We start from the raw sequence: 26084 nt of genomic DNA on the forward strand, positions 1-26084 counted from the left end.
GAGGCCCCTGCCTGGGGCTGTCCCCGTGCAGCTGCAGGCCCATCACCTTTTCCCTGGGCCACTAGGGTGCAGCCAGTCTGCCTTATGTGGGTGGCAGCCACGGGCCTGCTCCTATTGGAGCAGCAAAAGCCTGGTGTGGGTCATGGGCACAGGGAGCAGGAAGGGGGTGAGGGACGGAGAGACCAGGGTGGGGAAGCACCACGCACAATCCCTGGGGCCTCCTGTCGGCATTGGTCAGAGCTGGGGGGTCCAGCACCCTGCATGGCGGGTCTGCAGGACGGCCTGGATGGAAGTGTGGGCCTGGCCCCCAGGGACACATGACTGGAGACAGGTGAGATTTCTCAGGCCTTGGAGCCACGCCCTCTCTGCTGACCCCACCTGAGGGCCCCACAGGAAAGGGCGTGGAGGGCTCCTGGCTGCAGAAGTAGTGGTTTATTGACCAGTCCACCTCCCTCAGCCTGGCTGGCCCACCTGTGGGGCTCACAGTGTGTGGGACAGACCCTGGTGGAAAGTGGGCCTTCGGGTCTAAGGTCGGGGGGTGGGCAGTTCCTGACCTCAGTGGCTCTGGCGGGTATCAGACCGCCTGTACGTGGGTGCCCACATCCTGGGTAGGAAGCAGTTCTCAGAGACTTGGGTGTGGAGAGGTGGATCTGCGTGCGGCTGGGCTGTAGCAGCATTGGCCTACGGGCCAGCCAGACCCCAGCCCGAGGCCCTGGGAAACCAAGTCTGGTGGCAGGTGGCCCGTGGGCGCTAGGCCGGGCGGTAGAAGAGGTTGCCTGTGTAGAGCCTCCGCTTGAGCTCTTGCCATAGCAGCTGCCGCTCCCGTCGGGCGCCCTTCATGACACTGTTGTTCTCCAGGGCGCGGCGGGACAGGTAGGGCAGCACCTCCATCACAGGGCCGTAGGGCACGTACTTGTACACAGGGAAGCCCGCCTGGCCTGCACGCACAGGCAGAGGGGGTGAGTCCTGACCCCGACGCCCGCACCCCACCCCCAGGGAGGCCCAGCTTACCCAGCGGGAAGCTGATCTGGTCACACATGCCCAGCAGCTGTCCAAAGTACACCTGGCGGTCAGCGGGGTGCAGACCCAACTCCTCCATCCTGTGACCAGGGAAGGCAGTAGGTGAGCCCCTGGGCCAGCTCTGAGCCACCCCCAGATCCCCATCCACATGCTCTCACCTCCATTCCTTGCAGGGCTATAAGCTCTGGCTCCCACCTCAGCCCGTGGCTGCTAAGTTCCCTACTTCCCAAGCCAGCCTCCCTCCTGCCGTGCTCACTCCCCGTGGCCCCTTCCCTCCTGCTTGTCCCAACCTCCCGTAGTGGTACTCTGACCCAGCAAGGCAGGCCTGCCCAGCAGCCGCCCCATGGTGTGGCTCGCAGAAGCTTCCAGCCCTCACACCCAACCAGGCCACTTGTCACCCCTCACTGGCTGCTCTGTCCTATAGAGCAGGCACCAGCCCCCAGTGGCCATTGTGTCTGTGGAAGGGGGCTGAGGGACACCGGCCATGAGATGCTGTCCCGTCCCAGCCACAAATGAGACCATTTAGGGCCAAGTAGGCCCCAGCTGAGCCCAGTCCACGCGGCAGGCCCACAGAACATACTGCTGTTTGGCCACTGAGTTTTGTGCTGGGTTGTTACTTGGTCAAAGCTGGCAGGGTCTCGGAGGTCCCTGGGGGCTGATCAGAGACCACACCGCTTCCCAGGGAAGGTGAGCCTGAGCGGCTTGAGGCTCCCTGGCCCCTGGAGCAGGAGGTGGCTGCCACTGCTGTGGGTTAGAAATCGCCGTTTCCATTGCAATTTCAGATGGAAAAGGCAGCACCATCCTAACAAAGGAGTGGTGACGTGACTGAACGGGTTTAGAGTCAGCGCTCCAGGCAGTGCCCTCACCCCACCTGCACCTTCACTGCCCCTTAGGAAGCCCCACTCAGCAGCAAGCCTTGGGCTCGGGGTGCCTCTGCTGTGGGACGGGGGCCCCTGCTTTACTCCTGGGAAACTTGAGGATCAGCAAGACTCAGTGCAGGGCCTAAGCCCCAGGAGGCAGTGACTGGGGAGAGGAGGGGAACTTGGACCCCGGGCCCCCAGTGTAGCACCGCTCGGGCTAAGACACAAGATGAAGGAAAGAACATGGCAGCAGTACTGGAACATTTAAGGATTTGCTTCACCTGCTTCCTATATCTGACTTGTAAGGATCCCACCACAGTTTTGCTCCACAGGGCAGGCATTTAAAGAGAAAACAGACTCTGTTAAATTCCAAATGCGTGTAAAATGTTAGGAGTAATTGTCTCTAAAGAGGCCAGGCATCAGACGTTTCCTGAGGGGTTTCAGCATTCCACCCTGCGTTTGTGTATTTTAAGAAGCTATTTAAGTCACCTAATGACATTTATTTTTTTGAATTTGAAACTAGTATGTCCGGTATTCATTTTAAAAACCAAATTAACTGCAGATAGCCTCTTTGCTACAGCAGTGCCAATGCCTCGCAAGACCTGGCGGACAGGGTCTGGGCAGCACTAAAGCCGCCTCTCCCGCTGTCCCACAGAAGTTCCCCCAAACACCCACCATGCCTGGCAGGGCACTCTGCACATCAGGCATGTCAAACTCATGGCCTGCGGGCCGCATGTCTCATTGGGCCCATGTTAGCCTTTGAGTTTGACATGTTTGCTGTACATGCTTCCAGGGTCTCGTCAAGCTCTTCCCTGACCCGGGAGCACTCACACAGCTGTGGGGGGCCGCCTTACCTGCGCAGCGTGAAGCGCACCGTGTCCTCGTTGTGGGAGGCCACCATCACTTCCGCCTTGCCATTGTTCTTCAGCTCCTCCAGGACGTAATTGAGGCACCTGGGGGGAGAGGCACGTGAGCCTGGGCCGGAGAGCTCCCCACGGGCAAAGGCCACAGGTGGGCCCAGGGCCACTCAGCGAGCCCGCTCCTCCTAGAGGTACCCATGGTGCCAGGACAAGACTAGGAGCACTCAGCCTTCTCAGTACCTGTGAGTACGAAAGAAAAAGCAAGCAGCACTGGGGTCAGGCATCGGGGGGAACTAGCTGAGGCACATGCCCTGTGCGTCCAGGACAGATGCAGCTTCACGTCCGGAAAGGGGCTCCCCGTGCTGGGGGAGCCTGACCGCTGCTCCATCTGGCAGTGAAAACAGCCGGGCAGGGTGCATGTCCTCGGACCCAGCAACTCCATTGCCAGCCACAGCTCGTCCTCACCCCTGGGCACAAAGGACGGACAGGCTGTGCCTTGGGTCACCCTTCTAACGCAGGACACCAAGCACCTTAGAGCTCGCAGGGACACATGAGCACAGGCACCCGCGTTGGCCATTAACAGTCTGCACGCCGACCTGGGGGATCCAGATACAGCTTTACCTGCAAAGCGAGGGCAGAAGACAGCGTACATGCTGACCATGAGGTCTGACCAAGAGAGGCGCATGCAGCTCCTGGAAGGAAGAGGGCGCTGCCAGGGCCGAAAGGCAGGTCAGTGAGGGAGACCCTTCGGGGTCTTTGAATTTGCAACACATTTGCACCACCTCGTAGAGAAACAGCACGCAGCCAGCCTGTCCGTCCTGCATGAACTATCACCCAGACAAACGCAGCACGCGAGACCGTGATGGTCCCTGGAAATAAGGTGAGTGCAGAGCGGGGAGGGCTACCTGGGCCACAGGAGCTGCCGGGACCCAGGCCAGTTCAGTTTCATGAGTCGACGTTTCTATATTAAAAAAGCCACCTCGCCAAAACCGGTTTGGCTCAGTGGATAGAGCGTCGGCCTGCGGACTGAAAGGTCCCAGGTTCGATTCCGGTCAAGGGCATGTACCTGGGTTGCAGGCACATCCCCAGTAGGAGGTGTGCAGGAGGTGGCTGATCGATGTTTCTCTCTCATCGATGTTTCTAACTCTCTGTCTCTCTCCCTTCCTCTCTGTAAAAAATCAATAAAATATATTTAAAAAAAAAAAAAAAAAAAAAAAAAAAAAAAAAAAAAAAAAAAAAAAAAAAAAAAAAAGCCACCTGGCCTGGCCAGTGTGGCTCAGTGGTTGAAAGTCAGCCCATGAACCAAGAGGTCACCAGTTCAATTCCCGGTCAGGGCACATGCCTGGGTTATGGGCTCAGTCCCCAATAGGGGGTGTGCTCTCTATCCCTCGCCCTTCCTCTCTCTAAAAAGTCAATAAAGACATTTTTAAAACGACCTTAATGTTTTTGAAAAAGTAAATCAAAAGCAGAAAACAATCAGTTCTGGCCTCAGGGCAAAAGTCTTGCTCTTACCAGAAGCTGCTGTCTCCAGGGCTGCTCCCCCTTCAGATAGGGGCCCATCGTGTCAGCTCCAGCACCAAGGAGGTATGTCCCCCCCCCCTTTTCTCCCTCCCCTCCCCTCCCCAGGTGGCCCTGCGGCTCTGGGACCTAAGAAGGACGGGCGCACCTGTGGTACATGGCGTTGGTGGCCTCGTACGTGGGGTTGATGGGGTCCTCATAGCCGATCTCGGCAGCGCGGGCCCGCTCCTGGGCCATGTAGGCACCCCGCACCAGCTTGGCTCCAAAACACCAGCCCTCGCGGCGAGCCAGCTCCAAGTCCAGGGTGACATTGTCATAAGCATCCTGCAGGGTCAGGGCCAAGAGTCAGTAACTAGGTCAGCCCCTCCAGCCAGCACTTCTAGGGCAAGCATGTCGAACTCGAGGGCCTCACGCCTCATTTACTTGGCCTGTGTGAGCCTTTGAGTGTGACCTGCTTGTCCTAGGACAGTGACGGTGAACCTATGACACACATGTCAGAGGTGACACGCGAACTCATTTTTTTGGTTGATTTTTCTTTGTTAAATGACATTTAAATATATAAAACAAATATCAAAAATATAAATCTTTGTTTTACTATGGTTGCAAAGATCAAAAAATTTCTATATGTGACACGGCATCAGAGTTAAGTTAGGGTTTTTCAAAATGCTGACACGCCGAGCTCAAAAGGTTCGCCATCACTGGCCTAGGACCTGTCTGGGCCTAGGAGCATCCAGGGTACAATCGGCAAGGGGCACCAGGGCAGCAGCTGGTGGCTGAGGGAGGTGCCCTGTGGGTGTCCAGGGGGTCTGGAAGACAGGTGTGGGTGAGAGAGGCCCTTGGACCTCTGTCCACAAGGAATGGTAACGGGGGGGGGGGGGGGGGCACCTGCAGCCTCTTCTGTTTGGCCTGGTCAGTCCTTTGAGGGAACAGAGCAGGTGCCAGCAGTCACTTTATATGTGTCTCCTCAGGCTGCCTAGATAACCCCTCACCCCCACCCGCGGCCTCTAAACACCTCACTGGTCCCCAAGGAGCCCGTTCTAGGTCTGTGCTCAGGGATCACCCTGAAGCATTACTGAGGGACATGCAAAATTCTAGGCAAAGGCCCAGAGCTTTCATCGAATTCTTACAGAAAACGGTCATTCATGAAGGCTTTGACATCTGGGATTTAAAGACATTAAGTGGACCCCGAACAAGCTCCTTCGTCTTCCTCCCGCCCCTTCAACACCTGGTCTGGGACCTGGATCGACCAACCTCCCTCCTCCACCTGGGGGCTCAGGTGGGGGCTTGCCACCACCGAAGGGCGGGCGGCTCGGGCCGGCGTACCCTGAGGTAGCACTGGTACGTGTTGAAGATGAGCGGCTTCTCCACGTTGAACCTGCGCTGCATTTCCAGCGTCAGGCGGCTGATGGCCGGCTGGAAGTAGGTCTGCTCCGCGTCCACCATCAGCCGCACCCCCGCTTCGGTGGCTTTCTTAGAGGTCAAGGGTGGGAGACAGGGTTTGTCTGGGGCTCAGGTGAGACAGGCGCCCCCCAGCCCCCGGGCACATCCCAGGCCTCGACCTTGGCCAGGACATCCATCCTCTGCAGCATCCTCCTCATCTGCCGTTCCTCCTCCTCGGTGAACCCCGACAGCAGAGGCTCCAGCTGTCCTGTCTGAGGGCGCACGCGGGCAGGTGTCAGCAAGCGCTGGACCAGCCCTCTCAAAGCCTGTGCTTCCCCTGCCCAGAGCCTACCAATACCTGCTGCCTGGTCCCCAAAACCAGCGAGACCCCCTCATCCAGGCCCCTCCTCCACCCTGTTTGCGCATGAAGATCAGCGCCCTGCCCTGAGGCCGGCTGGTGACCCAGGGACAAGGCCACTTGGAGGTGTAACCTCACAGGTCAGGCCTGCACCAAGTCTGCTCCCTCAACCTCCCCAGGACCCTTGGACGTCCCCCTTCTGTTCCCACACAGCGCTAAGGAGGCTACCCTTGACCCATCCAATCACCAGGAAGGGCTCAGCCCCAAGCAGGGCGCGGGCCCAGAGCAGTAACAGCCATGCAGCACAGACTGATGGGACAGAGGCACCAGCCCGATGGTGCCCTGCAGGGAGCTGGGGCAGGTTGGCACACACCCTGCAGGCCTGCGTGGCACTGGGGCCCTCTGCTCTCCCCACTTGCCCGCTAACCCTGGCCAGGGCGCTCTGAGGAGGAGTGGGGGTCCGCGGTGTCTCAGCTGGAGGTGTGTGGAAGGCAGCGTTTGCCTCTGCTGTTGCTTCACATCCAGCCTCAGAGGCGATTTCAAACGCGGCCTCCGCGTCCCCGACACCCTCCTGGGGCAAGTGGAGTCTCATTCCTTCCCCTGCACGTGGGCCGCCTAGTGACTGACTGACTTAATCAACAGAGCCAGGCGGGGAGATGCGGGATTCTGAGGCGAGGCTAGGAAAGGTGACAGCTCCCGCCTGGCCCTGGGGACACTCGCACTGGGAACCAGCGGCCACACAGTGCGGAAGCCCTGGCCGGCCGCTGGCCATGCACGTGGGGACCCTCCACACTGACCCCAGCCTCTGCCGCTCCAAGTACAACCGCAAGGGAAACTGAGAGAACCACCTGGGAGGGCGATCATATGAGCGTAGTCCTTTCAGGCCCGTGAGGTTCGGGGTGACCCAACATGCAAAGACAGATGACATGGGAAGGCTCCCCAGATGTCCCTCGCCTCGTGGGTCTCTGTCCCACTCTATGGGGCACTAGTGGGTCTGTCTTCTTCCCCCTAGACCCAGCATGTCAAACTCAAAGGCTAACACGGGCCAAATACCATAAATGAGGCATGTGGCCCGCAGGCCGTGAGTTTGACATCCTTGCCCTGGACCATGGGGTCCTGTGGGGCCAGGGAGGACAGTAGTCTTGGCCCAGGATGGGCGACAGGAACAAGGCCCCTCCCGGCCCAGCCTCCTCTGGGACAGGGCTCACTGGCGAGCGGGGTGGCGTCACCTGCATGTTAGGGACCACCAGGTGCTTGGAGAGCTCGGTCCTGCTGTCGATGAGGCCGCTCCAGTCCAGCAGGTCCAGGGTCCTGCGGGAGAAGGGCGGTCAGCAGAGTGGTGGCAGCAGCTAGAATCTGTGTGGGGGCCTAGACCCCAAACCAGTCCATTCCCTAAAAGAGCACCCCGAAACCCAGTCCCTGCAGAACCCGCCTCAGTGTTCAGTTTCAAAAGTCAGATAAAATATAAATGTCATTCTCTGTTTGAAAAATGAAAACCAACCCTGGCCGGTGTAGCTCGGTGGGAGTGTCGTACCGAAGGGTCACAGGTTCCGATTCCTGGTGGGGCGCATACCCCCAGGTTTGATCTCCGGCCAGGGGGTGCATACAGGAGGCAACTGCTCGCTGTTTCTCATATCGATGTTTCTCTCTCTCTCCCTTGCTTTCTCTCTCTCTAAAAACAATGAAAAAAATATCCTCAGATGAGGATTAAAAAAAACACACAAAAACCCAAAACATGAACGTGTCCTGCATCGGGGCAGCGGCAGCTCTGAAACCTTGGGGCTTGTACCAAGGCCCCACAGAGACCTCAGTCCCCGCCCCTGAGGATGAAGCCCGGGGCCCTGCGGGGCTCAGCGGCCCTGGCCCTTCACCTGTCAGCGGGCGGGCCCAGGAGGGCGGTACTCCTCATCAGCTGCAGTCACCGAGCCTGTGCCCAAGCTGCCGGCCCTCCCCCATGGATCCCAGTTGCCTGTCAGCTCCCGTCCTGTGCACCTCAGGGCAGCAGTTTCTTTGGCGCCATCACCCCAAGGCCCACAGACTGGAGGGGGGTGACCAGGGTTGGGAGAGGCTGCTGGGACTCAGCTGGAACCACGCCTGACCGGGTAGATGCCCATCTCAGGCAGGCGCTGCTCTTACCCGGACACGCCCAGGGTCTCTGCTCTGAACCAGTCCTCAATCTCCTTCCGGGACGCAATGCCCATCCTCGCCACGCTTTCCTGGAGAAGCGAGAAGGCGTCTGTCCCGGGCCCCCCGGCCCCACCCACTCCCATTCCGTGTCTCCCGCCCGTCGGTGTGTGATCTGTTTTGACTTGGTTACACTGTTAGTTCCGGCTGTGTTTCTGCTCCTTAGATGGTCCCTCCCCGCGGGTTCCGGATGCCCCTTTCCTGTCCCTGCAGCTCCGCAGAGCTCTGCTACCTGCAGGGCCAGCCCCCCCACCCCTCTGTCCAGTGTGACCGCAGCCTCTGGTCAGATTCCTTCCCCGCCAAACCCTAGCAGCTTCAGGGTGGGCTGCGGGCCCTGGAGCAGCTCTGGGAACCCACCTTAGACACTGCCTGGCCGTTTCTCCTGGGCAGGGCGCCGCCCCAGCCCCCCCACTGTCTACCCGTCTACTCACACCACCAGGGAAGGGCTGCCCACCTGCAGTGCCGCCACCTCCAGCTTTGTGTCCATGGCATTCAGCCCGACCTTCCCTTGCTCAGCAGCCATTTGGTGAAAGAACCGTCTCCACTTGGTCAGCACGTCTGAGAACTGCAGCTGCAAATGCGGGCCTGAGCTGCCGTCACGGGCGCATGCCCAGCTCCCGACCCCCAGGACCCCCACACAGCCCCAGGGCCCCTCCCATCCCACCTGTGTGCTTGGCTCCCAGCCCCAAGGTACTGGCATGGTAGCCTGCAGTTCCTGCAAACTCTCTCGGCACGTGGAAGGTTCTAGCACTTACCAGAAACTGGGGTCTCCCCAGCGCAGTGAGCTTGATGGCTGAGAAGCCGTCATCGCTGGCTCCACCTGGGGAAGCCGCAGGAAGAGCCCTCAGGCTCCAGCGAAGGGTGGGAGGGGACCAGGAGCTGTGCTCACCCAGAACCAGCGGGCACACAGCTCCTCCACACGCCTCACCCCGTGGGGACAGTGACTCATCTGCGTTCGCCATGTGGGTCAGGAAGGCGGTGGGGAGGCCTGCCCATTCCTACATAGTCCTGCTGGCCACCCCTCTCCCTGCTGCTTCCTCGCCCCTGCCATCAGCCCCCGGCTGCCCACGGGGGGGCTCGCAAACACAAACATGGAGCAGAAAGCGGGCTGGAGCGCGGAAGGGGCTCAATCACTACATTTGTATCTGGCTTATGGCTTCCAGAGCGTGTCTCTGCTTCTATGGGAGCCTCCTGTCTGTTTGCTCCCAGGCAGAGTGGGCAGGGAGGCAAACAGGTGCCCCTGGCACTGGACGGCCAAGTGTCTGCCTGACTGGCCAGGGTCTCCCCAGCACCACTTAGAAGACTGTTCTGATCCTGGCCTGTCGGAAGGTGTGGGACCCACTTTCCCGTCACAGGAGGCTGCTGGGGATGCACAGGGGACGGCGCTGTGACCTGGCGGGTCTCTAACAACTACAGGACACGAGGCCTCAGTGACCCCTGGGTAGGGACTCCCGTCGTGAGGCTGTGAGGAGGAATTCTCCACCAGAGGAGATGGACACGCGCTCCCTGAACAGTGCAGCCCTCGCCTACCCAAGTGCCTTGTGTACCCAACGTCTTGACCCTGCCACACCTGGGGGCTGCTGGCCACCAAAAGCCTTCCTAGAGGTCCACACGGGCACCTGGTGCCCAGGAAAGGGGAGGGAGGCATCTTCCTGGGGGCAACTGGGTTCTTCGCGGAGCTGCTGGACGCAGGCCTGACCCCAGCGTGACTTAAGCCTGGCCTGTGGCTCCCCCGTCACCCCAGGTTATCCTCACAACCGTCAGGGCCGCCCAGACAGAGAGGAAGCCCTGAGCGCGCCCTCCGGTCCGGCCTCCCGCACGCGCATTTCCACGTGCCACGGTCGCCGGGCTGGGCCTGGCAGGGGGACAGCCAGCCAAGAGCAGGGCCCCACCTGAAGCCTCGATGCAGCGCAGGAACGTCTCCATGTGGCGGTCACACTTGGCTTCGTTGGCGTAGAAGTAGGTGCGGGCGCTGACGACGCCGTCCCTGCGGTCTCCGAAGGCCTGGTGGGCCTGGTACTGCTTCTCCCTCTTACTGGCGCCTGCAAACGGCCTGAACGCTGACCGGGCCTGGCACCCGCCCAGCCTCGCTCCCAGCACACAGATGCCCTGACCCCCTGCACGTGCTCCAGGCTGTTTGCCAGTCCCAAAGTCACCTGACCCCGCACCCACTGCTCCTCCTCGGAAGAGCCCTAGTCACATGGCAGACCTGGGCCGGGGAGGCAGAACCTGGACCAACGGAGGGCTGGGAGGATGCGTCAGCACACTCAGAGCCATGGCCTGGGTGCCCATGGACGTGGGACAGAACTCAGCACCGTCCTTTGCCCCCTGGGCTGGCTATGCCCCCTCTCCAGGTGCCAGCCATGGTGGGGGGGGGGGGTCAGGGGGGTGGCGGTGAGAGCATTTGTTGGTGAGCAGCCCCCTCTTACCTCCGTCCTTCCTCTCCGCGGCTGAAGTGCAGGACCTTAGGGAAGGAAGAGGGCAAGGGTCAAGGTCATGCCACCCCAGGCACAACTGACAAGGATGAACCCACCAGGGTGAGAGAAAACGAGGCTGAGCCCTGAACCTGACCTGAAAGCTGTGCGAGGGCTGGTGAGCCAGGGCAGGGAAGAGGGACTCAGCCGCCCCACCCACCCAGGCCTCCAGTGACCCCCTCTGAGCTGGGAGGGGAGCGGCCGGCACCGGAGAAGCCAGCCGAGGTTCCCCGTGGGCGGAGCCCTCCCAGCCTGGACCAGAAGTAAAAGCCCCTGACAGATGGGAGCTCTCTGAACAGCCCAGAGCAGGAGTGAGTCCTGGAAGGAGGCCTCGCCCTGCAGCCATTCCTTCTGAGGACAGGACAGAACTATAGGGCCAGTCAGGGCTGACGAGAAACGAAGACGGGCCACCACCGGCGTACAAATCCCCCAAACGGATGAGTGAGGGCCCCTAGCTTTACCCTCCACCCCTCCTCATCCAGGCACCTCCAACCACTGGGGCCCAAGACTGGCCTCCTGCTCCCACACACAGCCGACCCCATCTCTAGCCACCCAGCACCCGGCTGCACTCTTGCCCCTTAGACTTAATTTCCAAGCAGCAACCAAAATGTTTCTTTTGAAAATGAAAACCCTCCCATCATACCTGAATAGCACCCCCAGGCCTCATGAGGGCAGGACAGCGAGGCCAGCCCTCAGCCCTGGCCACCCCCACCCCGACCAGCGCTCCGCCACACTGGCCTCGGCAGTCCCCGGCCGTGCCCTCGCTGGCCCTCTCCAGCCCTGCCCACTCCCCTCGCCCCCCCCACCCCCCACCGCCCCTCAGCATCACAGCAACCACCATCCTCCTCCTCACAGTGGCGTGGGGTCGTCAGCAGGAGGCTAAGTCTTCAGATGAAGGGAGTGCTTGCTCATCATGGCTGCCCACAGGCCCAGGGCAGGCACCCGCAGCTTTATCACCCGATTTGTAGCTAAAGCCTCTCAGTCAGGGACCAGAGAGCGGGCTCAGCGCAGCTGCACAGCCCCGCAGCTCTGCTCATCTGCTCTCACCCACAGGGACGGGGCCGTGGCATCCCCCGGGGGTGCTCTAGGCCACGGGAAAGCAAGGGAAGCTGCGGACAGGGACCTGCACCTGTGGTGGAGGCCCCACCTGTGTTAAGAGGCTGTGCCCACTTTCACCTCACTGACCCCAAGCAAGTCCCCAGGCCTGAGCCTGGGACCCTGGGACAGACGCCTAGGGCAGGACCCACGAGGCCACAGCCTGGGGGCAAGAATGGGAGCTACGCCTGCAGCCACTGCTCCGGCCACCTCATGCCAACCACAAGCAAGTGCTTGATGCACTAGTCACAGAAGGAAGAGGGTGAGGTATGTGACCATGTTGGCCCCACATACGACATCCCTGCGGGAATAAGGAGCTCCCACCCCAACCCCCAACCTGAGGCCCCTGGGCAAGGGCACCTACAAGACCCAGGCCCAGGCCCTCCAAGGTGTGGCCCAGGCAGGGGCCTGGTCAGCTCGGGCAGCAGCTGGCGGGGCACAGGCCTGCTCCACAACCACAATCCGTGGCTCAGAGAAGGTGAGTGTTAACCTGTCTACTAGGCAGACGGCCTTCCATCGATGGGAACCGTTACCTATATCTAAAGGTCTCCAGGCTCCGAGGACTCCCCCTTTCTCACTCCCAGCATGCTCAGCGGCAGGAAAGCCCCGGAGGTCATGGTTATTTCTGCCCCCAAGACGCTCTGTGCACGTGTACCCCAGGGAGCTGCCACCACTCGGGGGACCGAAGCCCAGACAGCCTCCAGCCAGCCCTGGGTCTGCATAAACAGGGCAGACACACCTGCCGTCACACTGTCCCTGGGTGTCCTTATCACAGCCCATCGCCAGGTAGATGATACACTAGCCCCTTCCCCCTTCTCCATGGCCTCTGCCTGCTGGGAGACCCCATGGGGGTCCTCTCCTAGAGTCGGGGCCCTGGCCTCTGCCTTCCATCAAGTGTTCTGGGAAACACCACTCCACACCCTCCCCAGATGGCTACTGTCTCCCGCCTCCTGCTTCCTGCCCTGAGAGGCCCTCCTGGGCCTGCAGATGCCTCCATGCTGTCTGTGCCTTTAACAGCTGTGCCCAAGGCAGGCCCGGCAATCCCCGCCTGCAGCCTTCATTTGGGGCAGGGGCCTCCACATCCATGGGCACGTCTAGAGCCCCCCCTAGCTGCCAGGCAGGCAGGCAACCTGATGGTGCACACGTCAGCCCAGGCCCCTCTGCGGGCACAGGGCCTCTGTCAGCAGAGCTGGGCACAAGTCCTTGGCACATGCCACTGGCTTGGCTGGCAGTCACCCTGTTCGGATGGGGAGGGACCACCACTCATGTCCCAGAGCCCACCAAGTGGTGCTCCTGCAGGGCAAGGGCTGCTAACAGCAGGGCAGTCCAAGGGCACAGGCCCCTGAGCCACATGGCAAGGAGGAAGCCAGGCAGGCCACCCTGGGAAAGGAATCTTTTCATACAAGAGAGAGAGAGAGAGAGAGAGAAAGAGAGAGAGAGAGAGAGAGAGAGAGAGAGAGAGAGAGAGAGAGAGGAGAGAGGAAATCCCACGGTGAAACCATCCAGCCCTCACCCTGACCCAGCGGGACACAGAGCCTATTAGTTAGTCAACAGGCAGCCACAGCCCCCACTGGAAACAGAGGGGGTACTCAGCTGGAGAACCCCGCCTTCAAGACAGCGAATCACTAGGCAGGGGCTGGGCTCCCCAGGCCAATTGGCTGTGAGGCTTGGACATTCTGTTCCCAGGGCAGGAGCCTCATGTGACTCCTTTCCCTCCTCTCCCCTGCCCTCCCACCCCCCCCCCTTACCCTCCCCCCCCCCCCCCCCCCCGCATGGTAAACACCACAGCCTGACACAGGCAGGTTATTCAGCAAGCTGGCCCTAGACTGACCCAGGTTATTCAGCAAGCCTGGCCCCAAGCCTCGGGTCAGTCGGGCACAATTGCTGTCAGCACTTGGACTCCAGATGCAAATGAGGGCCCTGTCCGGACAGGTGCAGGCATCAGCACGGAAACCGGGCATTTTGCAAAGAAAGGGCAGGTCTTGTCTGTACTTCCCCTAAGGACACTACTCCAGGAAGCGGAGGGTGACCTAATTCTGACTCAGCAGGGTGGCTCAGGGACATGCCCGTGTTTCCACACTCACTGCCCAGAGAGCAAACCCTGCAGCAAGTTGGTGGCCGCAGGAGGAACCCAGGCAGCTTGTCAACCATTCGTGGCTGCACAATCCCTTCCCCACTGATGCCTGGGCAGGCTCCGAGCCCACCTGCATATCAGAACACCACCTCAGGGGCCAGGAAAGGGTGGGGTCCTCCCAGGAGAGATGCTGGGGCAGAGCAGGAAGGCTCCACACCAGGGCAGGCAACCAACTGGGCAGCCCTATTCTCAGCCTGAGAGCCACTCAGCGTGTGTGCCACAGCTCAACTCGGCCCTCGCAGGGCGAAAGCGATTTGATTTCATATAATTTTCACACGTCACGAAATACTATCCTTGCTCTGATTTGCTTCAACCATTTAAAAGTGCAGAAACCATCCTCAGCTTGCAGACTGTGCAAAACCAGGCGGTGGGTGGGATCGGCTGCGGTCATAGCGTGCTGACCCCTGGTCTCGATGTCCCTCCGGCCTCGTGCACACAGAACATGCCATGGAAGCCCAGGGCTGTAATCCTCACGAGGCAAAAGCGCAAGAACCCCAGGCTGAGGTTCCGGGAACCAGGCTGACCAAGCTCTCCTCGCCCTGGCCTCCTCCCAGCCTGGGCCTTGACCCAGCCCCTGGCTGCCCTGGGGCGCTTTGGGGTTACCAGCAGACGCCCCGCAGGCCTTACTCCATCTCCTGGTGCCCCGCCTCCTCTTGGCTCAGGTCCTCCTCCACTCCGTAGTCCAGGATGGAGCCCACGCCAAAGGCCCTGTTGTGCTGGATTAGGGGCTGGATGGACTCCTGGTCCTCACCGGCCACAAACTGTCCGTAAAAAGTCATCTTCATCAGCCTGTCGAACAGCCGTTGTCCTAGAAGCCTCCTGGTGAAATGGAGCAGCTGAAAGGCAAAGGGAAGAAGTTGTCTCGGGCCAGCAGCCTCCCCTGTCCCCAGCAGGACACCCTGCTTCCCTGGCCCCTTCACTCCAACCACAAAGCTTGGACACTCTCCTAGAGCCTCCATCTTATTTAATTTAATTTATTTACTTATTTACTTACTTACTTACTAGAGGCCCAGTGCACGAAATTCGTTCACTGGGGGAGGGGGCGTCCCTCAGCCCGGCCTGCGCCCTCTAGCAGTCCGGGAGCCCTCGGGGGATGTCCAACTGCCACAGAGGCGGGAGAGGCTTCTACCACCACAGCTGTGCTCACCAGCCGTGAGCCTGGCTTCTGAATGAGCAGAGCTCCCCCTGTGGGATCTGGTTGAAACCAGCTCTCCAAAATCCCCTGAGGGGTCCTGGATTGCGAGAGGGCACAGGCCAGGCCAAGGGACCCCACTGCTGCATGATCAGGGCCGGGGAGAGATGCGGGAGGTTGGCCAGCCGAGGAGGGACTGCGGGAGGGCTCCAGGGCATGTCGGCCCCCAGCAGCAAGCGAACATACTGGTTGGAGTGTCTACGCCCTGGTGGTCAGTGCATGTCATAGGGAGCGGTTGAGTGGCCTTAGCATATCATTAGCATATTATGCTTTGGTTGAATGGCTGGTCAACCGGGCACTTAGCATATTAGGCTATTATTATAAAGAAGGATTTTTGTTCATCTTCACTCAAGGATATTTCTTTCCATTGATTTTTAGAGAGAGTGGAAGAGAGGGGAAAGAGAGAGAAACATCGATGTGAGACACATCAACTGGTTGCCTCCCACACACCGGCAGGGCCGGGGATCCAGCCTGCAACCAAAGTATGTGCCCTTAACCAGATTTAAACCCATGACCCTTCATTCCACAGGCCAATGCTCTAACCACTGAACAAACTGGCTAGGGCCCCAGGGCCTCAATTTTAGAGTGGAGACCACCCAAAGCAGCTAGTCTACCTGCAGCAACTGTCAATCACCATTCCTCATGCAGGGTGGGTCCCAAGAGCCACCGCTGTGGCCACTCCTCCTCGCCCTGCATGCTCACAGATGGTCCCAGCGGCACTCGGCAGGTGCCCGGCCACAGCGGGTGGATAAAGAAGTCAACGGCTGGTCTCCGGGAAGAGCAATGGGCATGTTCACAACATTCCCTATACCCACACCTCAGAAGGCTACGCTGGGGAGGAGGAGGACTTGGTACAGCTTTCCAGAAGGCGAGCGCCTAGATGTTTCAATGGTTTGTTCACTGCTAAGTCCAAGTTCCTAATACAGTGCCTGGCAAGGGGCCAGGTCTTCAAATAGTTGTAGAACAAACAAACATGTGCGGAATGAATCTGGGGTGAGGTGTAGGTGGCAATAAGCCAGGTGGACCATCTGCAGAGTTCTGTGAGAGGAGAGCCCGCCCTGGGACCAACGGGGGCCACGGCGGGCCAGCAGCTCAGGCGGACGTGTCCCTGAGGAAGGCAGCTGCCCCCCAACTACCCAGCTTTCTCCTCCAATCACATCCCACATTTCTGCCATCGTACATTCAAATGCCCTGAGCAGCCGCTTCATGCCAGTACAACTCTGGGCTGCACGGAACAGGGGAGCTCATATGCTACCGGGGAGAGACTCCGAAGAAGGGAGGAGAGAGGTCACTCCAGGGGATGATTTAGAACAGGGAGGGCAGTGTTTGCTAACTGGCATGCAGAGAGGGGGCCTTGCCAAGGTGAGGGGGTGACACAGCTGCTGCCATGGGACAGCCAGAGCGAGAGGAACCTCCAGGGGATGGCTGCTGGGAGGGCCCCCCCCCCCCACCCCCCGCACCCATCTGGGAATTCCTGGGTCTTCTGCCCCTGTCCCAGCTACAGACAGGAAAAGCCTGAGGGTTCTCAAATAATAGAACCCCCTTTATTGGGGGGAAGATCTGTTGGGATCAGGGTTCCAAGGAACAACCGCAAGCAGCCCACACTGGCCCAGCGGCAGACAGGCCCGGAATGCAGGATGGCGCTCCGTGGCGCTGCCTCAAGGCCACCGGGAGCAGTGCAGAGCGCCCCAAGGACGAGGCTCTCCAGCCATCACCTCTGTCTCGCTGCAGCCTGTGTCTAATTCTACTGTATCTCGTTGTTTTTATAAAGGGGATTAGAAATGGAAAACGAAAGGGCCAACAGGGAGGACAAGGCAGGCCTCCCTCTCTCCCCCCAGCCTAACACTGAGCCACGGCCAAAGGGGCCTCGCAGGAGGAAAAGCAGGTCTTTTATTATCATTATCATCATTATCATTGATTTTTAGAGAGAAGGATAGATAGAAACATCGATGAGAGAGAAACATCATGGATCGGCTGCCTCCTGCACACCCCCTGCTAGGGATCGAGCCTGCAACCCGGGCATGTGCCCTGACCGGCAATCAAACCAGTGACCTCTTGGTTCATGGGTGGATGCTCAACCACTGAGCCACACAGGCCAGGCAAAAACTTGCCGTAAACATATCAAAGCTCATCCCAGTGGCAGGCGGGGCGGAATGACCGTCACCCGGCTCTGGAAGGAACCCGTGACAGTGTGCGCGCCAGCTCTGGCACCCTGTGCGGGGGTGTCTCCTCCCAGGCCTGCAAACCTTCCCATCCAGGGCCACATGGTAAATAATTTATTTAGGCTTTGCGGGCCAAACTGCCTCTGTCATCAGTATTTAACTCCGCCAACACAGCCCAAAACAGCCACAGCCACCACTAATGGACAGAGCAAGAACAGGGCCGACACGTTAGTGACACAGGCAGGAAGGCTGGGACCGGGGACCCTGGGCTGGTGCCCTCCCACACACCCTGCACTGCGCTCTTCGCTGACCTACTCTGCTCCAAGGGCAGGGGGGCTCAGAGGGCATGGCCACCCAGGTCACGGGGCCAGTCACTCACCCTCTCACCCTGGCAAAGGGGAGGCCGACCTGCCACAGGGCTGTGGAAGGGCACAGGGCAGGGCTGGCAGTTTCAAATCCAACCCCAGAACAAGTGGCCACTTTGCAGCCATCCGGGCAGCACGACCTGACAGCCCCACCTTCTCTCCAGGTGGGGGCACCCTTCCTGGATTTAGAATCTTGCACCCGTCACACACACTCTAGTTCTCATGTCAGACATGGATGCGTGCAGCGCACGGCTTTAGTGGGCCGTCTCTCCCTGCCTCTGGCAGGACCACTTGTCATCACCTGCAGTGACCCCTTCCATCACCACCTTCTGCACCGGCTCACGCCCAAGCACAGAAGCCTTTGTCACAGAAGACCTGGATTTTCTAAACAATCTCAGTGTGGCCCCCACTGAGTCCGGAGCCAGTGCAACAGCTCAAACCCGGCTCCACAGGCTGCCACTCTCCCTGGGAGCAGATTTAATGACCCTCAGCACCCCAGCAGGAATTGCAGGGACCAGCGCCACTGAGCAGGAGTAATTCTCAGCCGGGAGAATTTTTACTGCAGGGTAGAGGACAGGGAAGGGCCACAAGTCTATGCAGTTGGTCTGGCCTCTGCCTCATTTCCTCCAGTCCCAGGCACCGAGACCACCATCACTCACGAGACCACCAGCAATGACAAAGGTAGAACAGGCCCCATGGGGGGGGGGGGCGGCAGGCAGAGCACCTCCCACCGATAGTGGGCTCCTTGAGGGCATCCCCAGGGCACAGGCTGGACTTGAGGGAGCCTAGGAGGGGTCCCCAGCCTCTTCCAGGCACCCGCAGCTCAGTCCCTGCATCCCAGCACTTGCCCCTCGCGGGCATCACAGAGAGCGCTCCCCCACCCCCACCCCCCCCTCCCCGGCCCCAGGTAACCGAGGGCCTCTGGCTTCACTGGCTTCACTGCTGGTTTTGAACCTGGGGAATAAAATCCAGGGCTGTACCAGATGAAATATGGCCTCGCTGGTTCCAAGCCCCCTCCCTCCCTCCCTTCCACCCACACCAGGGGCACAGCTTCTGCACCGCTCATCCCAGTTCTGCCTGGCAGTCCCCGTGGTGCCCAGACTGTGGGAGCCGGTCCCGTATTTGCCCTCTGTAGGGACCCCACAGACAACCACTCTCTGCCTCCCTAAGTCTTCCCACCCCCAGCTGCCTCCTCCCCCCTGAATGCTGCACCACCAGTGCTCGCTGCTCCTTTCTGGCTTCCCCTCACATGTGGGTGCTCCCCAAAGGGCCATCACTTCCCTCAGCCCCTTCTTGCCCTCCTCCCTCAGTTGGCCAGGGCCGCTGTCACAAACATGGGATGGCTTCCCAGAGGCCTCCCCTTCTCCTGTTCAGCCCCTCCCTCCTCCCATCAGTACCAGACTCCACATCTGACCGTGCAGCTTCTGGAAGGATCCGGGCCAACACCTCCACTGGCCGCAGTGTCCCTTCAGAGCCGCCAGACACTGACTCTCTGGACCTGAGCCCTCACCTCCCACCTGCTGTGGCCCGGCCTTCACCGAAGCCTGAGATGTGCTCCTTGGTCCAGCCCCCCCTCCCCCCCAGGGGCGGAGGGAGGCAGCACAATGCCCTTCAGCAGTCTCACCTGAGAAACCGCGGCCAACCAACCGCAAGAAGAACCTTCCGGACCCTTGGTACCAACTGGAGCCTTGCAAACTGTTCCCAGGATCCCTTTGGAAAAAACTGCATCTCTACCCAGAGGGACAGTGGCTAAGGCACTGAGAGCCCCGCTTCTCACCTGCCCAAAGCCCTCACACTTTTCAAAGTTACCGCGTTAAAGGTTTAAAAGTCTGGTGTTTGAGCAGCTTCCCATCTCCTCCCGCAACACCATCTGTTCATAGTGGCTGCGTCTGGGAAGCCCCTGGATCGCGGAGAACTCTGGGGACCCGGCCTACGAACCCTTCAATTCCACCAGACCTCGCTTGGGGCAGCACGGAGGACACTCGATTTTAAATTTCAGATCACAACTTTGTATTCCTGCGGGCGGTACCGGGCTTAACGTGGAGCTGTTCTTTGTTTTTGGCTGGTAGTACTGAGGAGTCGCAAAATTCAGGGACCAAAGGAATGCAGGAAACACCTCCCTCCCGACTTCCCTCGCTACAGGCGATGCCCAATTAGCGCCTTCTTTACACTCTGAAAGTTCGTAACGAATCCCGGGACGAGCAGAGGAACCCGGGGGCCTGCGTACCCGCCCGCACACCGCCCCGCCGCCCCCCTCCCCCGCCCGCCACCCGCTCGCACCTGCTCGTGGTGCGCCAGCAGCGCGGGCGAGGCGCACAGGCGCAGCACCAGCAGGCTGCGCACCAGCTCCCAGCTGCGCCGGCTGCGGTACGCCTCCTGCGCGTTGTCGAACTCCACGGCGGGCACCGGCGGCCGCACGGCCTCGGCCGCCCCGCGTCCGCGCACCGCCCCCCGGCCAGCGGCGGGCTGCTCGCGGGTCTTCGGCGCCGCCGTGGACAGCGGGGCGAGGCGGGGAGTGCGGGAGCGCACCGCGGCGAGGATGCGCCTTAGAGCCATGGCCAGGCCCCGGCGTGCGCGGGAGTTGCTTAAGTACCCGCTGCCGCTGCCGCGCCGCCCCGCAGGCCCCGCCCCGCGCCCAGCCGCGCCCGCTTCTCCCGAGGCCCCACGGGGCCCCAGGACCCGCGCCCCCTCCAGGGAGGCCCCGCCCTGCGCTCGGGGGCGCGCGCCCTGCGGAAGCCCCGCCCCGCCCCGCCCAGCGGGCGCGCCGGCTCCTGGGAACGCCCAGCCCCAGGAGCGTCCCGGGACGGTGTGTGTCCCGTGGCAGGTCCCGCGCACGGGGCGGCCCCACTCACGCCTGAACCCCGCCTTTTCAGTCCGTGTCCACACCCCCAAACGGGACTCTGTCTCCCTGGCCACCCACCCCCAGCCCCACCTTCCCCGCTGTGGACTCTGTACCTCTGGCCCGCTACCGGGTGTGCGATTTCTTTTCGGGTTTCCCAAGTCGCCCCGGGTCAGTGGATCCTGCGCGCCAGCCAGCGCCGCGGCGCACCTGCGCACCTGGGCGCCTCCCTGGTCGTTGAGCCGCACGGACTCACAGCTGAGGCGGTCCACTTCTCCTGCGGGGTAAAGGGGCGTTTGGGAAGCCATCGCTCCTGTCTTCCCAGGCCCACCGCCCACCCAAAGGCCGGCCCCGAACCTACAGGCTCCCTGGGAACCCCTGTGGTCTCCCTGGTTTCAGTCCCCTCCCCAACCCCCACTGCAGGCCCTCAGTGCCACCCTTGGGGCTGGCAGCAAAGCCACCTGCTTTGCCACCTCCCTCAGGCCTCCCTTCACTCCTAAGGACTTCCCACTCTGGGCCTAGGATGCCCTTCCTTCCAACATCACATTCTGAGCCTGCCGCAGGAATAACACCTTCTGGGAGGGACCTGCCTGACTGCCCGCTATAGCGCCCCCTCCCCACCACTCGCTCCTGGGCCCTTCCTGTAGCTCCTTTAGACATTTTTGTAGCCCACAGCTGGGTCTGACTGTGGGTGGCAGCCTCACTCCCCACCTCGCCCACCTGGTTCACCAGGTGCTCCATGCATATCAGTGAATTGGACGCCCTGATCTGTTCAGCACTGTTGACCACTTGCAGCCTCCAGGCAACAGCTTGAGGAAGAGGCTGATAAAATTGAGTTCATGTCAGTCAATATCCATGTTTAACAGATCAGCTACCATCCCCCAGTCCTCAACCCAGGGGCAAGCAACTGTGAGGATAGTGGCAAGTGACCCTTTCTCATAGCAGCTCTATTCACAATAGCCAAAAGGTAGAACCAACCCAAGTGTCCATCAATGGATGAATGGAGAAACAGACTGTATAGTGCACTCACAGTGGAATGTTATTCTGCAATAAAAAGGACTAGAATGCGGATGCATCCAGCTACAGCACCGGTGAACCTAGAAAACATTATGCTAAGTGAAAGAAGCCAGACAAAAAGACCACATGTTATGTGACCTTATTTCTGGGTAGTCTCCAGAATAGAAACAGAAAGTAGATTAGTGGTTTCTTGGAGGAATGGGAGTGACTGCTAATGGGTGTGGAATATGGGTATGAAATGTTTTGGAACTGGATGGTGGTAATGTTTGCTTAACTTTGTGAATATTTTTTTAAAACAACCGTACAGCCCTGCCGAAACCGGTTTGGCTCGGTGGATAGAGCGTCGGCCTGCGGACTGAAAGGTGCCAGGTTCGATTCCGGTCAAGGGCATGTACCTGGGTTGCGGGCACATCCCCAGTGGGAGATGTGCAGGAGGCAGCTGATCGATGTTTCTCTCTCATTGATGTTTCTAACTCTCTGTCCCTCTCCCTTCCTCTCTGTAAAAAATCAATAAAATATATATTTTTTAAAAACCCATACAGTTGTACCCTTGAAATGGGTGAGTTGGGTGGTATGTGAATTCTCTCTCAATAAAGCTGTTGTGATTTTAAAAAAAAAAAAAAGAAAGAAAGAAAAAGAAAAAGCCAGGGATCACAGTTTACGGCATTTGCTTCAAGGAGCCCGTGGCCAGGACATGGAGGCGATGGCGAGAGGAATGGTTTGGGGCTGCAGAGAGAGGACAGAGGAGCAGGGCTCGCAGTTTTCCCTGAGCCCATCCACTCACCTCCAGGTTGAGGCCAGAGGGGTAGGAGTGTCTCGGTGCCCCAGGTCCCTTGGGAGGGTGCCCTACCTGTACATGTGCCCGTGGAGATAAGGCTGGCCTGAAAGATGCCAACAAAATATGAAAAAAAAAAAAAAAACAACTAAGTTTCACAGATGCAACAAAAAAATCAAGAAGCCAGTTCGGCTGCGAATAGCTGCTGGCACGTTTTGAAGGAGGGACAGTTCCCGGGGCCAGAGATCCTAGTGGGAGACTGAGTGGGGGTCCTCCAGGAGGTCAGCCAAGAGGGGGTGAGTTGGGGGCATAGGGCAAAGAGCTGGGACCTGTCCTCCAGCTCAGGAGACAGGCTGATCTGAGAGGGCCTCAGTGGACTTGGTCATGTGGCTGTCATCTCCCCCCCCCCCCCCCCATGTTGGACCAGTCAGCGGGGCCAGGAGCTCCTAAGAGGAAGAGACAGACCTTAATGGGACACTTACCGACCCCTTTCTGCCACAGTCATGTGACTACGTCGTGTGTGGTTCTTCCAAACAGTCCTTTCTCTGTTTTCCTCCCGCGTCCCGTCTTGTACTGCTACTCAGTGAAATATTTGTTTTTACTTCGGCCTCAGAGTTCATTTGGATTTATTACATTCTGCCGCTTGCTCTACCCATTTTTAAGTGATATATTTGCTGCAACTACACGCAGAGAAATTCATTCATATTTGTTTAATTTGGGGTCTGTCGTCCTGTTATCGGGCTGCAGCAAACACAGGCTGGTATTGGCTCTCCTGGCACGTTCCCCCTTACCCACTCCTTGTTCACAGATTCCGCTCGAGCTCTATGTGGCTGTGGAATTGTGTTCATTTTTCTCAGAGCCGGTGAAATATGATTGTATTTCCTGACGCCGAGATTGTCTGCTAGATCCCAGAACACACTGTTACGCTTACGTGGATGCGGTCGCGCTTCGCCACGCCGGCCACTTGGGACGGTCACTTACAACGCACATGTGAAGAAAGGCATTTAGATCCCCCCCATTCCTTCCTGGTAAAATCAGGTGACCCTAAATGCTGACGGGTGCGGCAATCACAGTCTCCCCAGAGAGGAGCTATGATTACTGCCCCATTTGACGCAGTAAACTGAGGCCCAGAGAGAAGGAGCAACATCCCTGAGGCCCACAGCAGGGCTTGGGGCAGAGTTGCTGTCCCCAGGTTGCTTCTTCCACCTTTTCCAAGGTTCGCTCAGTGCCGGCACCAGGTGAGCCCTGGCCGGAGGCATCTTGGGAGCCCACAGCCCAGGGAGCCCAACAAGGGCACCGGCCTTGACAGGGGGCCGAGCCAGAGAATCTGAGGCCCCTGGCGACAGAAGAGAAGGAATGACGAGGAGGTTGAGGTGGGATAAACGTGCATCTTTGTGGCCAATGTACTGGCAACTTCTTGTGACGGAGGCGGCTGGCTCAGGGCTCCGGAGCCTTCGGCACGTGCTGCATGACGACCAGAAAAACATGGCAACAGCAGCATCGACCCCAACTCCTGTGGAGAGGGGCCAATAAGTCAGGTCAAGTGAAATGGGGAAGCTGAGACAGCTGAACAAAATGCAGAGCAGTGTACAGCAGGTGCAGAAGGTTCAGCTCCCTAGAAAGGACCTCTAGGCCTCAGTTGTGTTTCAGCTCCAGGCCCCGAAAAGCAGCAAAACCAGGTGGGCCGCACCAAGACCGGCTGTAATGACTCATGATTCTCTGCCCTCACACTGACCCATCAGGGGAGACCGCAGCCCTGGAGGAGCCCAGCTAGAAAACGGATGAATATTCTACTGAAACCCTCCCCCTGAGACCTCCCCTAAGATTCCTGCCTGTGAGAAGGAGATAAAGCCACAGGACAAGGGGCCCAGCTCCTGCTCTTCCTCTAGGGAGCAGCCCCCCGCCCCCCCCACTTCCCTTCCCCTCTCCTTCTCCCACAGGCATGCATCTCCTACCTAAACCCTAAAGCAGTGGTTCTCAACCTTCTGGCCCTTTAAATATACAGTTCCTCATGTTGTGACCCAACCATAAAATTATTTTCGTTGCTACTTCCTAACTGTCATGTTGCTACTGTTATGAATCGTCATGTAAATATCTGATATGCAGGATGGTCTTAGGCGACCCCTGTGAAAGGGTCGTTCGACCGCCAAAGGGGTCGCGACCCACAGGTTGAGAACCGCTGCCCTAAAGGATCCCAGGAGGCGTACAACCAGTCCTTCCTGCTGCCCCAGCAGCTCCAGGAGGGGCAGCGCTTTAGGCTTCCTGCAAGGCCATCTCCTAGGGCTTCCTGGCAGGCATTTCAGTCCTGGTCTCCTGGGGGTTGCTTGGTGACTGGGCAGGGCAGGCCTGGCAGGCTGGGTCTCTCTCTCTCTCTCTCTCTCTCTCTCTCTCTCTCTCGCGTTCTTTAAAAAAAAACCCACAAAAACCTTATTGTTGAAAGTATTATATATGTCCCTAAAATATTATTTAAAAAAAAAAAAAAGCAAACATGTTCTTTATTGATTTTGAGAGAGAGGGGAAGGGCTAGAGAGATAGAAACATCAATCGGCTGCTTCTTACATGCCCCCTACTGGGGATTGAGCCCACAACCTGGGCATGTGCCCTGACAGGGAATCGAATCCGTGACCTCTTGGTTCATTTGTTGACACTCAACCACGGATCCACACCGGTCGGGCCAGGCTGGGTCTCTCCATGGCAAGGCCTCCGGCTGAGGTCTCTTCCTGATAGGAAGGTTCGGGACATCTTTAATGTCGCCACAGGGGTCGATGGGCTGGGAGCACCATGGGGCACCCACACATGGAGAGGCTGAGTGTCTACTGAGGTTTTAGCCACAGGGACACGTATCCCCGACACACAGGAAGGCAGCACCAAGGGAAGCTGCCTGCCCTGAAACTCTATGGAAGAGGTCAGGGGGTTGAATAGCTCGTGTTTTTTGTTTGGTTTTTAAACAACTGAGTTTGTTTATTCTTTTTTTAAAAAAAAAATATTTTATTGATTTTTTACAGAGAGGAAGGGAGAGGGATAGAGAGTTAGAAACATCGATGAGAAACATTGATCAGCTGCCTCCTGCACACCTCCTACTGGGGATGTGCCCACAAGCAAGGTACATGCCCTTGACCGGAATCGAACCTGGGACCCTTCAGTCCGCAGGCCGACGCTCTATCCACTGAGCCAAACCAGTTAGGGCGAATAGCTCGTGTTTTTATAGTGATATTTTTGCATCGATTGCTCTTTTTCTCCATCATGCTTTGCATAAATAATAAAATAACGCTATGGCTCACTCTGTAATATGTAATAACCTGGGCCAGCTAGAGAGGTGGCCCCCAGGCAGCCCCCCATAGATACCCTTCAGCCCAGGCTCTTGGGGCTTACCAGCGATGGAGTCAGGGGCCCAGCTGGTACTGGGTCCCCGGGAGTCGCTGGCTGGCTGTTCAAGGCCTTTGGCTCCTCTGTGGGGACCGCCCAGTGCAGAGTCAGCAGTTCTGCCGAAGTCGGGCAAGCAGCCCAGCCACCCCACTGGGGACGTCCAGGGCCAGATGGATGGAGCTGCTGGCCTGGCCGCCCTGCAGCACATTCTGACGTAGGTGGAAGGTGCTCAGGGGTGTGGAGCCCGGTCGGCCTGGCACACCCCTCCCCGCCCCCCCAACATCGTCCTGTCCCCATCCTGGCTCCTCTGCATGAATCCCTCAGCCCGACATCGATTTTCCCTCCTCACCTGGCGGCCAGGCTTTGATGTTGGGACGCGCTGTCCCTCCAGGTGCTGAGCAATGCTGACCTTGGCCTCCCTGGCCCCTGCAGAGCACACGGCTGAAGTCCTCCTGTCGCTTTGTTGTTGTTGTTGTTAATCCTCA

General features: G+C 59.1%; 1 protein-coding gene across 2 annotated transcripts; it reads right to left on the reverse strand.

Annotated features, from left to right (window-relative positions):
* Positions 1–332: 332 nt before the first annotated feature.
* LOC118678176 (proline dehydrogenase 1, mitochondrial-like) lies at positions 333–20259 on the reverse strand. 2 transcript variants are annotated; one of them, XM_036353455.1, is made up of 15 exons: positions 19883–20259; positions 14511–14719; positions 10610–10644; positions 10073–10222; positions 8936–9000; positions 8635–8751; positions 8133–8212; positions 7226–7307; positions 6424–6567; positions 5818–5910; positions 5582–5728; positions 4407–4582; positions 2735–2833; positions 1012–1100; positions 333–938 (listed from the first exon to the last, which is right to left on the reverse strand). In XM_036353455.1, the coding sequence occupies exons 1-15, from the start codon at positions 20156–20158 to the stop codon at positions 751–753; spliced, it is 1950 nt and encodes a 649-aa protein (XP_036209348.1). In that variant the 5' UTR covers positions 20159–20259; the 3' UTR covers positions 333–750. The 2 variants fall into 2 exon arrangements, with proteins under 2 accessions (XP_036209348.1, XP_036209349.1); XM_036353456.1 differs by lacking the exon at positions 6424–6567 and having other exon boundaries at positions 19883–20252.
* Between the last annotated feature and the right edge of the window lie 5825 nt (positions 20260–26084).

Source organism: Myotis myotis, unplaced genomic scaffold, assembly GCF_014108235.1.
Source record: "Myotis myotis isolate mMyoMyo1 unplaced genomic scaffold, mMyoMyo1.p scaffold_m19_p_20, whole genome shotgun sequence".
Classification (NCBI taxonomy): domain Eukaryota; kingdom Metazoa; phylum Chordata; class Mammalia; order Chiroptera; family Vespertilionidae; genus Myotis; species Myotis myotis.